The 13,791-nt window shown below is 50.7% G+C and overlaps 6 protein-coding genes across 6 annotated transcripts; 4 read left to right on the top strand and 2 right to left on the bottom strand.

Moving 5' to 3' along the window:
- Positions 1–915: 915 nt before the first annotated feature.
- Positions 916–1,828, bottom strand: N7508_004361 (Rab family GTPase; the record flags this gene model as incomplete). The annotated part of the gene is made up of 5 exons (XM_058462427.1): positions 916–1,263; positions 1,323–1,514; positions 1,597–1,623; positions 1,682–1,701; positions 1,762–1,828. 5 exons carry the CDS (start codon positions 1,826–1,828, stop codon positions 916–918), a joined length of 654 nt encoding a protein of 217 aa, XP_058321052.1.
- Positions 1,829–2,114: 286 nt separating this feature from the next.
- On the top strand, positions 2,115–4,320 carry N7508_004362 (putative phosphoinositide phosphatase (Sac1); the record flags this gene model as incomplete). Its single annotated transcript, XM_058462428.1, has 3 exons — positions 2,115–2,322; positions 2,368–4,094; positions 4,144–4,320. 3 exons carry the CDS (start codon positions 2,115–2,117, stop codon positions 4,318–4,320), a joined length of 2,112 nt encoding a protein of 703 aa, XP_058321053.1.
- A 537-nt stretch (positions 4,321–4,857) lies between these two features.
- N7508_004363 (tetrahydrofolate synthase) lies at positions 4,858–6,549 on the top strand (the record flags this gene model as incomplete). The annotated part of the gene is made up of 3 exons (XM_058462429.1): positions 4,858–4,875; positions 4,960–5,091; positions 5,152–6,549. The coding sequence occupies 3 exons, from the start codon at positions 4,858–4,860 to the stop codon at positions 6,547–6,549; spliced, it is 1,548 nt and encodes a 515-aa protein (XP_058321054.1).
- Positions 6,550–6,961: 412 nt separating this feature from the next.
- N7508_004364 (glycylpeptide N-tetradecanoyltransferase swoF) lies at positions 6,962–8,529 on the top strand (the record flags this gene model as incomplete). The annotated part of the gene is made up of 3 exons (XM_058462430.1): positions 6,962–7,001; positions 7,049–8,277; positions 8,332–8,529. 3 exons carry the CDS (start codon positions 6,962–6,964, stop codon positions 8,527–8,529), a joined length of 1,467 nt encoding a protein of 488 aa, XP_058321055.1.
- Positions 8,530–8,867: 338 nt separating this feature from the next.
- Positions 8,868–10,946, top strand: N7508_004365 (uncharacterized protein; the record flags this gene model as incomplete). The annotated part of the gene is made up of 2 exons (XM_058462431.1): positions 8,868–8,910; positions 9,067–10,946. 2 exons carry the CDS (start codon positions 8,868–8,870, stop codon positions 10,944–10,946), a joined length of 1,923 nt encoding a protein of 640 aa, XP_058321056.1.
- A 479-nt stretch (positions 10,947–11,425) lies between these two features.
- On the bottom strand, positions 11,426–13,709 carry N7508_004366 (uncharacterized protein; the record flags this gene model as incomplete). The annotated part of the gene is given in 3 exon segments (XM_058462432.1): positions 11,426–12,189; positions 12,203–13,407; positions 13,471–13,709. The coding sequence occupies 3 exon segments, from the start codon at positions 13,707–13,709 to the stop codon at positions 11,426–11,428; spliced, it is 2,208 nt and encodes a 735-aa protein (XP_058321057.1).
- Positions 13,710–13,791: the final 82 nt, after the last annotated feature.

The raw sequence follows: 13,791 nt of genomic DNA on the forward strand, positions 1-13,791 counted from the left end.
AAGGTGGATGGGTAGGGAAACGGGAACTTGGATGCTCAAGTTGCGATCCGCTCCGATGATCCTGCGGGCGGTCAGGGTGGCTGCGCGCACCTCAAGCCCACTTAAGCTATACAATGGCATAGATCTAGTTTAATATCTTGTAAAATAATTGGAAGTACTAAGAAGCAAATGTTGGATGTTGAAAAATAACATGTCGGTATTGCTCTTGATTCAATCCATCGGTTTTGAAATAGGAACTATCCCGAACAGCATATATATGTTGAGCATGCATAACAGACATGAATGGAGTATTTGACTGTTAATTTGAGATCAAATATTTGATTTGCACATTAGTCTGATTAGGGTGAAGGTAGTATTAATCTATAGAATAGACCATGCAATTACTCAACCAATCAATAGCAATCTTTCACGTATGCATATCGAGAAATGTACTGTATTATTTGAGCATAACATACTAAGAATCCTGAGAAACAAAGAAAGGGTAACGGTAATAGCAGGAAATTCAACCCAAGGAGACACAGGAGATAAAAGCAGATGCAGACGCCAGTTGGGAAAAAAACAGGATTACAGGGGAACAGCACCGTCAAGCACAGAAAAATCCTGCCGTAGCATGTCTAAAGCCAAATTTCCACAGGCGTCCATGGAATCAGATCTTTCTGTCAGTGGCAGACTTGACAGCCTCAGTTGAACAGGCCCAACAAGGACAGAAAGAATCATAGAAGAAACCGAGAGGATGAATCGAAAGTCTACCTCACGGCTCCATATCGGATAGAGAATGACGCCAGAGCCTGATCAAATGAGATAGGCGAATTCATAGAAAATCACAAAGTTATACCACCGTCGGACGATGTTGCAGTGGGTAGTCTTCAACATCTCATATAGTGGGTTGATCAAGCATATTGCTCAAGGGTTCGTTTAGCAATTGCATGCACCTGCACCCTGGGTTCCAGGAGCCTCAGGGCGCAAATCGACACCGGGCCGAGGAGTCGTCCGAAGGTTCCGAGGGCCGGCCTGGTCCAGGGGCAACTTCTTCGCGATGGCGGTAAACAGTTCCTTGACGTTGGTAGAAGACTTGGCAGATGTTTCGAAGAAGAGCAGACCTGCTTCACGGGCGTAGGCCTCTGCGTCGGCTGTTGGGATGGCCCGCTTATCGGGACTCTCGGTGACCAGATCCAACTTGTTACCCGCCAGGGCAATCACAATGTTCTCGTTTGCTTGGCGTTGAAGCTCCTTCACCCATGACTTAGCCTTGTCTAGCGACGACTGTTAAAGAATGAAATGTTAGTTTCCATGTGGGAAATCAAAGAAACTGAGAACCATACAGCTTGGGTGATGTCATAGACAACGACGGCACAGTTGGCATTCCGGTAGTACATAGGAGCCAGCGACTTATAGCGCTCCTGGCCCGCGGTATCCCAGATTTCAAACTTGACTGTAGTGCTTTCATCGAGGGAAATGGTCTGTGTGAGGAAAGCGGCTCCGATCGTCGACTCGCGGTAATCATCGAATTGGTCCTGATGCAACGGTTAGCATCTCAAGGCTCCATGTACCCTCGGGTCACCGCGGCAGGTGATCAGGCGATTATTGAGGTCTCACTTTAACAAATCTCAGGACTAGCGAACTCTGAAGGTAGCGGTCAAGTTAGCGGCTGATAAAGAGGATCGCGAGAGGTATCCCAAACCTTTCCAACGGCAGATTCTCCTATAACACAACGTCAGAAAACCGTATGAAGTCCAGAGAGAAAAGCAACAAGAGACTTACCGAGAAGGACGAGCTTAAACTGGGCGAATCGGGCGCCCGGACGGGCAGCTGGTTGTCTGGAAGCCATGCTGATCAGGGAGGATGGAGTCCGGGGTAAGGTGGAGCGAGTCACAAAAGACTTAAGGGGTTGTCTTAGGTCTGATATATCAGAACTTAAGAACTCAAGAACTCAACTGAACGAGAAGATGGAAATAAGGCCAAGGTCTAAGGCAGACAGGAAATAGATGACGGAAGACCCAGCCACAGGAGCAGCGGGGCGGTGTGGCTGACTTGACCAGAGTGGCCCTGTACCTGCTTCGGCTTCATGTGTTTCTCCTTATTCTCTTCACTGCTATTTTACTGTTCATTCTGGGATGGCGCCTCCTATTCTGCCTTTTAGGGATATTAATCTCCATGCGTCACCTTCGCACTATGCCTTCACTTCCCCCTCGTCGCCCCAGGCACCCACTCTTGTTGTTGACAGACCAACTGGTGACTTGCGCTTGAACGATGGCCCTCTTTCAGGAGCCAAGCGCATTTCCAGTATTGCCGGAATCTTGGGAATTCTCAAGCTGAAGCTTGGTAAGTGCGAACTCATCTAATTCAAGATTGCGCTGACAGGGACAGACAAATACATCATTGTCATCACCAAAGCGCAGCCCATGGGCCGATTGCGCGGCCACATGGTCTACAAGGTCGCAGGAACAGAATTTCTTCCTATGCGAGAACGACCACTGCACGACACTGACGAAGATGCCTACCTCACACTGGTCAAGGACCTCCTGCGAACTGGACCTATGTACTTCTCATACTCGCTCGATCTCACAAACAACTTCCAGCGACAATCGCAGACCCCGCCCAACATTCCCATGTGGAAGAGCGCAGATGACCGCTTCTTCTGGAACCGTTTTATTCAAACCGACCTTATTGATTTCAGCCTAGGCGAGAACGACAAGAGCGGAATTCGTTATGGTCCTCAACCAGGGGCTGACCCATACATCTTGCCGGTGATGTTTGGTATGATGCGCATTACCCCCGCCAAAGTCAAGGGGACATCTTTCACCTTTGCCCTTATCACCCGACGATCCAGACATCGAGCCGGAACTAGATACTTCTCCCGTGGAATCGACGAGGAGGGACATGTCTCAAACTACAATGAGACAGAGCAGGTTGTGATTTTGAACGACTCGGCAGGTGGACTTTCTGGGTTCGCTGGAGGCCAATCAATGACTAACGGTAAATCCGGACAAGACCTCCAGGTCTACTCCTTCGTGCAAACCAGAGGAAGCGTGCCTGTATTCTGGGCCGAGGTCAATGATTTAAAATACACACCAAAGCTTCAGGTTCGTGGAGTGGAGACTGCTGTTGAAGCTGCTCGCAAGCATTTTGCCGAACAGATTCGCATTTACGGAGAGAACTACATGGTCAATCTCGTCAACCAGAAAGGCAGGGAGGAGCGTGTCAAACGGGCATATGAACAGCTGGTTCGCACACTAGTTACCACCACTTCCGAAAGAACCACGGCTGATCAAAGAACCCCCGAGAAGATTCATACATTAGAACCAGGTTCCAAGCAGAAAGAGATGGACCGCTTACACTACGTGTACTTTGATTTCCATAACGAGACCAAGGGACTCAAGTGGCATCGTGCAGAGCTGCTGATGGGCCATTTGAATGATGGGCTGGCCCAGGGCGGTTACTTCCGTGGGGTAGAAAGCCCTGGTGCGCCTGGCGGACAGCTGGACACTCGTTCTACGCAAACAAGCGTTGTCCGAACAAATTGTATGGATTGTCTCGACCGCACCAACGTTGTGCAGAGCATGCTCGGACGCTGGGCGGTCACTCGCCAACTCATTGACGCAGGTGTTCTCCGTACAGGAGAAACTGCAAACGATGACCGAGAGTTCGAGGACTTGTTCCGGAACATCTGGGCAGACAACGCTGATGTGGTCTCCAAATCTTATTCTGGAACTGGTGCTCTGAAGACCGATTTCACGCGAACAGGCAAGCGTACTCGCGCTGGCATGTTGCAAGATTTGAACAACTCGATCACCCGATATGTCCGCAACAACTTCATGGATGGCCCTCGACAAGATGGCTTCGACGTGTTTTTGGGCACCTACCTTCCCTCAGACTCGACCTTTGCCAATATCCAGCTGTTCATTGACCAGCGACCTCTTGTCATCCAGGCTATTCCATACATTTTCGCTGCTAGTGTGTTCATGGTTCTAGTTGCTCTTTTCACTAGACGAATGCCTGATGCCGCTGCCTGGCCTCTTCGCCTGTTTATGCTGTTCTGGTTCATTGTTGCGGCCTACTGCTTCCGCTTCGTTCATGGACACGGCATGCTCTACGTAAGTTTACCACATACCGTTGGATCATCACCCGACTAACATCTATCAGGTCAATTGGCCAAAGCTCAACACGCCGATTGCCGGTGCCGAAGGTTACCAGGATGCCCTCATCAAAGCGAAGTCTGACCCCCTTGTTGGCCAATGGCTCCCCGCCAGACGCCACCAACGCGGTATCAGCAATGCCCGTCTTGTCTTCCTAGAGGAGGGCAAGACCAGGATTGAGTGAATTCTCGTTTACCCTTTCACCCTATTGCTTTCATATTCTTTCCACCTCACGGCTGCATGTTTTATTACCTTGTTTCAACACCACTGACCCCTCAGATCTCTTTTTCTTGCCGTTGCACCCTTCTAATTCTTCATCATATCTTTTGATACATTTCTTATGTCGCTTCGGACACACTTTTCAGCAATTATATGCTGCCGGCACCGTGTTCGGATATCATAAACATTATGCAAGAGCTTAGCATCCTAGGTAGATGTTACATTTAGCCAGCATAGACAATACCCAATTATCCAATTTTATACTCCCAAGGGTAGTGCAGAGATAAGCAACACGTGATCTTCCCGATCCCGCCATCAACGGTTTCCCGAGGAGAGGAACGACCGTAGAACGACAATCTTTAGAGCTTCCGGGGTTTCTTGCTACACCCGCCTGCTCATTTGAAATTGCAGGCACGGGCTTCAATTGCCTATGAGAGTATTCCGGGCCTCTCTCTGCTTTCAGTTTTGCGCTCGGCGCTTAGTCTCGACTCACTCGCCCGCTATGACTCGCACCTACGAGGTATGCTTTGGAGCTCTCCAATGTCTAGCATAAGGATATACTGAAAATTGGGATATATAAAATACTAACATTTGACCGTATTAGGCTGCGATCTCGTCCCTCAACTCTTTGCAGTCTAACTATGCGATTGTAGAGCAGGTTCGCAAATCGGGGAAGGCCCTCAATGAGCTCTCTCTCCCGGAGACAGTTGAGTGGCTCCGATGCATCGGATACAAGGTGCGCAATTGCAAAAGATATCAATCAACCAAAGATTCGCTGATCTGACAACACTTTTAGACCTCCGATCTTAACCGATTGAACGCAATCCACGTTGCCGGAACGAAAGGCAAAGGCTCGACTTCTGCATTCATCTCCACGATCCTCTCTCAATACACCAAAGCAGAACCCAACCAGCCCACACCCAAGGTCAACAAGATCGGCCTCTACACCTCCCCCCATCTCCGGTTCGCACGCGAGCGCATCCAGATCGATAACACCCCGATATCTGAGGAAACATTCGCACGTTATTTCTTTGAAGTATGGGACCGACTTGAAGAAGCCGCCAGGGTGGCAGGCAAGCAGCCCGATACGCCTGGAACGAAGCCTCAATATTTCCGCTACTTGACGATTATGGCGTTCCATACATACCTAAGCGAGGGCGTGGACGCTGCAGTCATCGAATGTGGAATTGGTGGCCAGTACGATTGTACCAATGTTATTGAGCAGCCTAAGGTGACTGCCATTACTAGTCTTGGTATCGACCATACTGCCATGCTGGGAACTACCATTGAGCAAATCGCATGGCACAAGGGTGGTATTATCAAGCGGGGTACAAGAGGCTTCTCGGCCCCGCAACTCACCAGCGCGGAGGAGGTCCTTGCTCAACGTGCTGAAGAGGTGGGTACTAAATTGGATATTGTGCGCGGCCATCCCGAATTGCACCCTGAGACCAGCCAAGTGACACTTGGATTAGCCGGAGACTTCCAATACACAAATGCCTCGTTGGCCGTCGCAAGTGCTGCAGAGTACTTGCGCAAGGTTGGCGTGGCCGATATCCCCGAGGATATCATGAGTGCATCCCTTCCGGCGAAGTTCAAGACCGGCCTTGAGCAAACTCGCCTAGGTGGCCGGTGTGAGACCCGCTTCGAGAAGGACGTTGCATGGTACATCGATGGCGGACACACTTTGGATAGTATCCGGTTGGCTGGACAGTGGTTTGCCTCGCGAATCCAAGCCGACTCATCCTCCAAGGAATTCGCTGCAAGGAAGACCCGGATCTTGATCTTTAATCAACAAACCCGCGACAGCACTGCTTTGGCTCGTGCCCTCCATGAGACCCTCGCAGCTGCCCTTGAATACGATACCCCATTCACCCATGCCATTTTCTGTACGAATATCACATACAAGTCGGCTGGCTTCCGGCCCGATTTGGTCAGCATGAACACAAATGCTGACGACCTTGAGCTTCTGCGCGTCCAGAAATCTCTCGCAACAGCGTGGAATTCTATTGACCCGAAGGCCCAAACACATGTCTTTGGTACCATTGAAGAGGCAGTTGATTTCGCTCGGGAGGTTGCTGGCCAGGAACGCAAAGATCTACAGAAGGATGAGCCACCTGTCATGACCTTTGTCACTGGTAGCATCCATCTAGTTGGAGGATTCCTTGATGTGGTCGAGACCAAGCCTCCTCAGTGAGGCCTAATTTCCTGACGATTGGTAGCCCGGAGCTCCAAGTCTTTAATTCTTGTATCAACACTTGAGATATACCTTAGCAAGTGGACATAGAGGTGTTTGTGGATTTCAACAATTCTTCGATTCCCAATGCATATGAATACCCGTTTTAATATCGTTGCAATATTGTTAGCCACTAAGTCTCCGGAGTGTTACCGAGGCTTACGGCGTAGGCCACGGAGACCGGAATCTGGCAGGGTTAGCAAAAGAGACATAAGCAAATCAAATGGCCTAATATGGACTAGTAATTGCCAATCTCACACATAAATATGGTCAGAATATAGTTTCATTGTTTGTGTCAGCCCATTAATGAACACTATCGGCGTCAAACGTGGGGCCCGAATCAATTCCTCCCTCCGCAACTACCCATACAGCCATGTCGGACCCAAATAAGGGCAAGGCCCCAGCGAATGACAGTAAGTTCAAACATGAAGCCAGATATGCAGCTGCTGATATTCTCCAGAATCCGAAGCAGGAAAGAAAGTCGACCCCAAGCTCGTCGCCGCCCTCTTGGACCAGAACCCCGCCCTCAAGAATGAGATCGCCAATATGGACAAAGACCAGGCCGCATCGATGCTGGCCAACATGGACCTCTCACAGCTGTTGACCGGACTGTCAATGGGCGGCAAGAACCAGAAGGACATGGCCTCGTACAAGTTCTGGCAGACACAACCCGTCCCCGCTTTTAACGAGGCTGGCAAGCAGGCCACCCAGGGTCAAATCAAGCAGATCGACCCGGAGAAGGTGTCCAAGACCCCTGATCCGCTCGTCGAGGGTTTCGAATGGTGCACTCTGGACCTGACAAACGAGGACGAATTGAAGGAGCTGTATGAGCTGCTGAACAACCACTATGTGGAGGACGACAACGCCATGTTCCGCTTCAGCTACTCGCAATCTTTCCTGCACTGGGCCTTGATGTCCCCAGGCTGGAAGAAGGAATGGCACGTCGGCGTGCGCGCGAGCAAGTCGCGCAAGCTGGTTGCCTCGATCTGTGGTGTACCGACCGAGCTCCGCGTCCGCGGAGAGCGCATCAAGGTGACGGAAATCAACTTCCTGTGCATCCACAAGAAGTTGCGCTCCAAGCGCCTGACCCCGGTCCTGATTAAGGAGATTACCCGCCGCTGCTACGTCGACGGTATTTTCCAGGCCATCTACACTGGTGGTATCATCCTCCCCACCCCCGTCAGCTCCTGCCGGTACTACCACCGTGCGCTGAACTGGTTGAAGCTGTACGATGTTGGCTTCTCTCCTCTTCCCCATGGCTCGACTAAGTCCCGTATGGTCACCAAGAACCACCTTCCCAGCAACACATCCACTCCTGGTCTACGTCCTATGGAAACTAAGGACATTGATGCCGTATATGATCTGCTGGAGCGGTATATGCGTCGTTTCGATTTGAACCAGGCTTTTACCCGTGAGGAGATTGATCACTGGTTGGTCTACAAGGAGAAGCCTGGTATGGAGCAAGTTATTTGGTCATATGTTGTTGAAGACGCCGAGACACACAAGATCACCGACTTCGTCTCTTTCTACAACCTTGAATCTACTGTCATCGACCACCCTAAGCACGATGCCGTCCACGCCGCTTACCTGTACTACTACGCGACCGAAACTGCCTTCTCTGGCGACAAGGAGGCACTGAAGGAGCGCCTGCAGCTGTTGATGAACGATGCACTGATTTGTGCTAAGAACGTATGTTCCCACTAGCTACCACGTTTGATTTTATATACTAACCCATTTCTCCAGGCCAAATTCGATGTCTTCAACGCCCTCACATCGCACGACAACCCTCTCTTCCTCGAAAAGCTGAAGTTTGGCGCCGGCGATGGCCAGCTCCACTTCTACCTGTACAACTACCGTGCTGCACCCATTGGTGGTGGAATCAACCAAAAGAACCTGCCCGACGAGTCCAAGATGGGCGGTGTTGGTATTGTCATGCTGTAGTGGCCCTTTTGGCTAGTGGATCTGAATGGATACCCGACGAATTTCCTTATGTATCTTGCTAGCGATTACCACAATCAAAATGCATGTATAAAGTATACAGTGGCAGTTAAATACCATCCCTATCATTCTATACTGTTTGGCCGAAAGAATCTAGATTCCAGAGGCCTCAGGCACCAGCTGTCGTCACATGCTCCACTCTCCTCCACCTTTACTCCATGTTGACTTTTGACACTTCGACCTCTTGTGACCTATGGACTTTGATATCTTCCACATTCCGAAATTCACTGTGATCCAAGTCTGTTATCAGTAATCACTGGGGTGAAACCCGCACTGCAACAATGGGAGCGGCTCAGTCGAATGAGCATGGTGCATCAACAGCAGGTCAGTCTTGCCTTTTCATTGATGATCTAGTGTACAAGAAATCCGAATTACACGACCTCTAAGTCTACCTGATGACCAGACTACCATAGTCTACCCATTCACATGGGATCCCTTGCATGCCACCAATATGAACCAACAACATACTAACCAAAACAGAGGAATTAAGCTACGTGCTCGCCGAGCGCTTCGCCACAAAATGCTTCACACCATTAGAACTCACGCATTTCAAAGACAACTTCTTCTCCCGCGCCGCTGAACAAAGTGGTCTACGATACTGGAATGAACAGACTCTATCTGACTTTCTGGCCATTCCAGATTCCCAGGATCTATTCCTAGATCCGGGCCCAGTTATCTTCCGCATGTTGTCGTATTTAGGCAGTTTCCCCTTTCAGAACACCCTTGCGCCTACGGTGTTGACGTTCGAGGCCATGGTCAAGGTTGTTGTGCTTCTCACTGAACGCTACGGGAAAGTGCTTAAGCGGGGTCGGAAAGACCGCATTAAGTTGATTTTTGGATCTTTGGCTGATGTGGCGAGGCGGCCGCCTGTTTATGCTGCTGCTAAGGAACACGGGGCTAATGGTGATGCTACGACTGAGGAAGCTGAATCGGCTCCTGTTCAATCGCATTCGTTGGGATTCTCGATAGATGAACCCACGAATGATGAGTATGATGAAGACGAGGATGATGATCTTGCTCTTGCAGCATTGGAGTCTCTTGATGCTATTGAAGTCTTCAAACATGATCACCGGGTTGATAAGACAATCTATGAGACTGGGATCTCTACTGATACTTTCCGTCGGTTGCTTATGCTGTTGCTTGTCATTGCACCGCTCAGACCGTTGGAATCCGTCAAGATCTATACATCTGATTTTGATGGAGAGCGGATGGAAGCAATCCGCAAAGAGGCAGACAATATTATTGCTGCTTTCTCGCCTGAAAAACGAGATGTTGGGATCTCGTACAAGTCTTTTGCCAGAACGATATCGCTGTCGCTGCCATATCTGTTCGATCCATTGACTGCTTTGTTTGAGCATATGCTTTTCAGCAAGAACTTGGATCTCTCCCAACGCCGACAGAAGGGCCTCGCTACGGAGACCGAGGAAGAGGATGCCGAGAAGCCCGATGAGCCACTCCCACCACCGGCTACAATCACCCTTCCAGGCAGTTTCGAGTCAGCGATCTTGAACCCAACTGTTGTATCCCACCTCTCATTCTTCCTCCCATCAACATCACCAACCTTAAACCTCTTCCGCAGTGGCATAAAACTACACCCAGTCTTCTCAACAAACGCCCACGGCTCATCCCTAACCTCCTTCTCCCACCACGTCATGACCTGGCAATCTGCCACCCTCCTAATCCTCCAAGGAACCGAAGAAGGATCCTCAGATGAGACCCCAATAACACTAGGCGCCTACATTCCCCAAACCTGGAAATCTCCCTCCTCAAGCACATCCCAACCCTCAAGCACGAAAACAGACCCCCTTCCCTGCCTCTTCCAACTCTCTCCAAAACACATCCTCCTCTCTGGAAACCCATACAAACCCCAATCAAACCAAAACACCCCAACAGCCTACTTCTCTACCAAAACCGGGATAGCCATAGGCTGCCAAATTCCTCCACCATCCCGAAGCAACAAAGCAAACCCCAAACCCCATGGCGCAGGCTCTCTCCTCATAGACTCGGATATGGAAACAGCAACCTTCCTCACCGCGCCAATTGGCCACGATGGCGTCTTCCTACCACCATCACATACGTCGGCAGAAGACGCGCCGACCACTGTCAAACTTGATCTGTGGACCCTCGAGATCTGGGGTATCGTGCCTAATCCTGAAGATGCATTTTCTACTGAGCCTGGGTCTAGTGCTGTTGAGATGCAGCGTGCTAAGTGGGAGTTTGAGGCGAGGGAGGCGGAGCGCAGGAGGAATATTAATATCAAAGCTGGAGCTGGGGATTCGGCTGCTGAGAGTGCTAGGTGGTTACTTGAGGCAGCGGGGATTATTGGGGATCAGGGGAGACATTCTGGTGGGAGTGTTTGATGGGTTGACCTTTTCGGTTACCTTGGTTTTATCTTTTGATTCGGCTTCATTGGATGAAGTTGTATTGGTGTAGCTTTTGCGTATTTGTGTCAATGGCGTTACTCTTTTTTGGGTATTGGATCAGCATTCAATCGATACCTTATTTTCTCAAGGAATTTGGATTTAAGATGAGATCGGATTGAAGGGTTTGTGCGTTTACCAGATGCAACATAATCGACATTCAATATTCGTACATTAAAAAGCGAGACAGGAAGAGGCCGTCATATATTATACAAAAATCACTCCAGGACACACTTGAGGTCCACGACCAAGTACTGAATCTCCAGCGTCTTCAAATTGAATGGTTGGATTGCTTGTCCACATTTTTTCTGCAACCCATTAAAAGCATAAGACACGACCCTATGGCAGGTTTATAGATCTCCGACGGTGACTCGACGTGTCCTCAAATGCCTCTGGATGAATATAAACCCATAACGGTATCACGTCTTCAACGGCGGTAACCCATATGGCGCATCATAGAAATCCTTCAAGTCATCCTCATCTTCCTCCTCGAATTCGAATGCAGATGTCTCAACCTCCGACTCTTCATCCGCAAGCTGCACACGGGAAAGACGACTGCGGGTTCCAACACTTGAGGCGGGCGTTCCCTCCGAATCAAACGGCTCGTGTGATTCCTCGCGAGGTAGACGCATGGCCAGGAAGCCATCTGGGGCACGCTCAGCGCGGTCCATGACTTCGTTCATATATTTGCGGACTTCGTCTGCTGGCTTGACGACTCGAGCGAGTGGTTCGAGAATTGTTGTGCTTGGTGAGTGGATGCGGAATGTGACTGGTTGCCAGTATTCCTTGAGGTTTGCCTCGTTGATAGCCGCCGATGCGTCTGGCATTGGGGAATCCGTTGGCTCTTGCTTTTGTGGCGTCCCGGCTAGTTGATTCGGGGTTTGAGGGCCGGCTGAGTCTGTTCCCTTCATTGTTTTGCCCTTTGGCTCCCCCTTTTTGGTTTTTGGTGCGCTCTTTCCTTTGCTTTTGGAGTTGGCGGTCTCCGTGGGTGTTTCAAGAGGGAAAGTTGCGTTTGCATCAACCTTCCGTACCACCAAGAATGATGCAATGACTGTGTTTTCGTCTGGGAGCCATTCGAGAATCGTGTATTCAGGGAATAGATATCGGTCACCTGAGCCAGCGTGACCGGAAGTAGCGTTTCCGTACGGTGTTAGGGGGGGATGTGAATTCGAAAACAACAGCTCTGTAGCCCACACGTGGGGGAGCAAGCGGAGCCACCGGGGAACGGTAGAAGGAATTAGGTGTGGCGTATTGGGGTGGGCGAGATTGGATCGGGGTTTGCGACCCATATGAAGGTTGTGGGTATGGAGGTGGTGGGGGACCTGGTCGTGCTGCTGACGGCGGACGGCTGCCGGGTGTTGGTGCGGGATTTGCTCCAGGGGCCTGTTGCGGGCCCGGGGTGGAAACAGAAGCTGGGGCGCTTGCGTTGCCACTAGCCGTGGATGGAGCTGGCGCAGCCTGGGTGTCTTTGTTGGCCACAGTCGTGGGTTCTTGCTTGATTGTCGCCGACCCAGTGGAATTTTGAGGATTAGCTGGCTTTTCTGTTGAGGCGGCAGGCGGTTGGGGTGTTCCGGCCTGCGCCGGTGGTTGCTTGGCCGGTGTTTTTATCTGAGTTGCAGGTTGCTGCTTAGAGGATGATTTTGCCTCGCCATCCTGTTTTGGCTGAGGCTGAGGCTGCGGGGTGGATTGGGGTTGGGGATTTTGTTGTGGTTGAGGTGTCGCAGAAGCCTGCTGACGTTGCTCTTGTTGCTCCCTCGATTTGATGATGGCGTTCAGTTCGTCAATGTGTGCCTGGAAAGCTCGAAGTTGCTCCTGAGATGCTTGGCTGGAGGCAACCACGCGCATCAAAGCCTTTAGCTCTGGATCTGCAGCAGCTCTTGTAGCCAGCATTTGAATCACAGGGTCCGGACTTGGCTTGGCAGGCTGGCCATTGGGTCCCTTTTGTCCCTGTTGTGGCCTTTGTCCGCCTTGAGGGGACGCGGCATTGCCCTGATTCGGCCCACGGGGTTGCTGGGCCGGAGGATGACTTCCAGAGTAACCAGGACGGCCTGTAGGGGCGGGCGAATATTGATTCGGTCGCTGAGGATTGGATGGAGAAGGGTAGGGACGGTATTGTTGGAAGTTGTTGGGGTGACCATAGTGCACCATCGGTCGTTGCGGAGACGCATAATGTAGAGATGGCGGCGCATTGGGATCTTTGACGGTGTAAATCATAGCATCAAAGAAGTGAGGACCGATTGTGATATCGCAAGGGCCGACTTTGGTCATGCTATCCTTTGGCGGGTTGTTTCTTTCGATTTGCTCCCGCTTCGTCTTCTTGGGCTTCGTGAAGTATCGCACGAGAATGCCATCGCTGAGCCATTTCTTTTTAGATCGTTCGAGTGCGGCGAGAAGAACTGCACTATAATTTTAGATGAAGCGCTGTCAGTCATTTATCGCAGTCATGTGGTTCACGAGCTCGAACCTTTCGGCGATTGATTGGTACTCCTTGTCGGATAGAGTCAGTGGTTGTCGCGCGCGAAGAATAGGCAAACCCTCGATATCCTTGAGACTTGTAGGCAAAGGCGCGTCAACAGGTTCTAGCGGGGATGGGGCGCGAGGTGCAGGCGCCTTTTTCTTAGACGGAGGCGCGGCCTCGGAGACACGTCTTTTGGCCGCCGATTCCCGTCGGTCACGCGGCGGGAGTCTGCGTTTTTCAGCCATCATGGGTTCAATGAGATAAGTGCACCAATAATAGTGGTGAAATCGTAATCATAGCAGAAGAGGCGAGGAAGACGAGGGAGAT

This window comes from Penicillium antarcticum, assembly GCF_028974205.1.
Source record: "Penicillium antarcticum strain IBT 31339 chromosome Unknown utg000004l_segment0_segment0, whole genome shotgun sequence".
Lineage (NCBI taxonomy): Eukaryota > Fungi > Ascomycota > Eurotiomycetes > Eurotiales > Aspergillaceae > Penicillium > Penicillium antarcticum.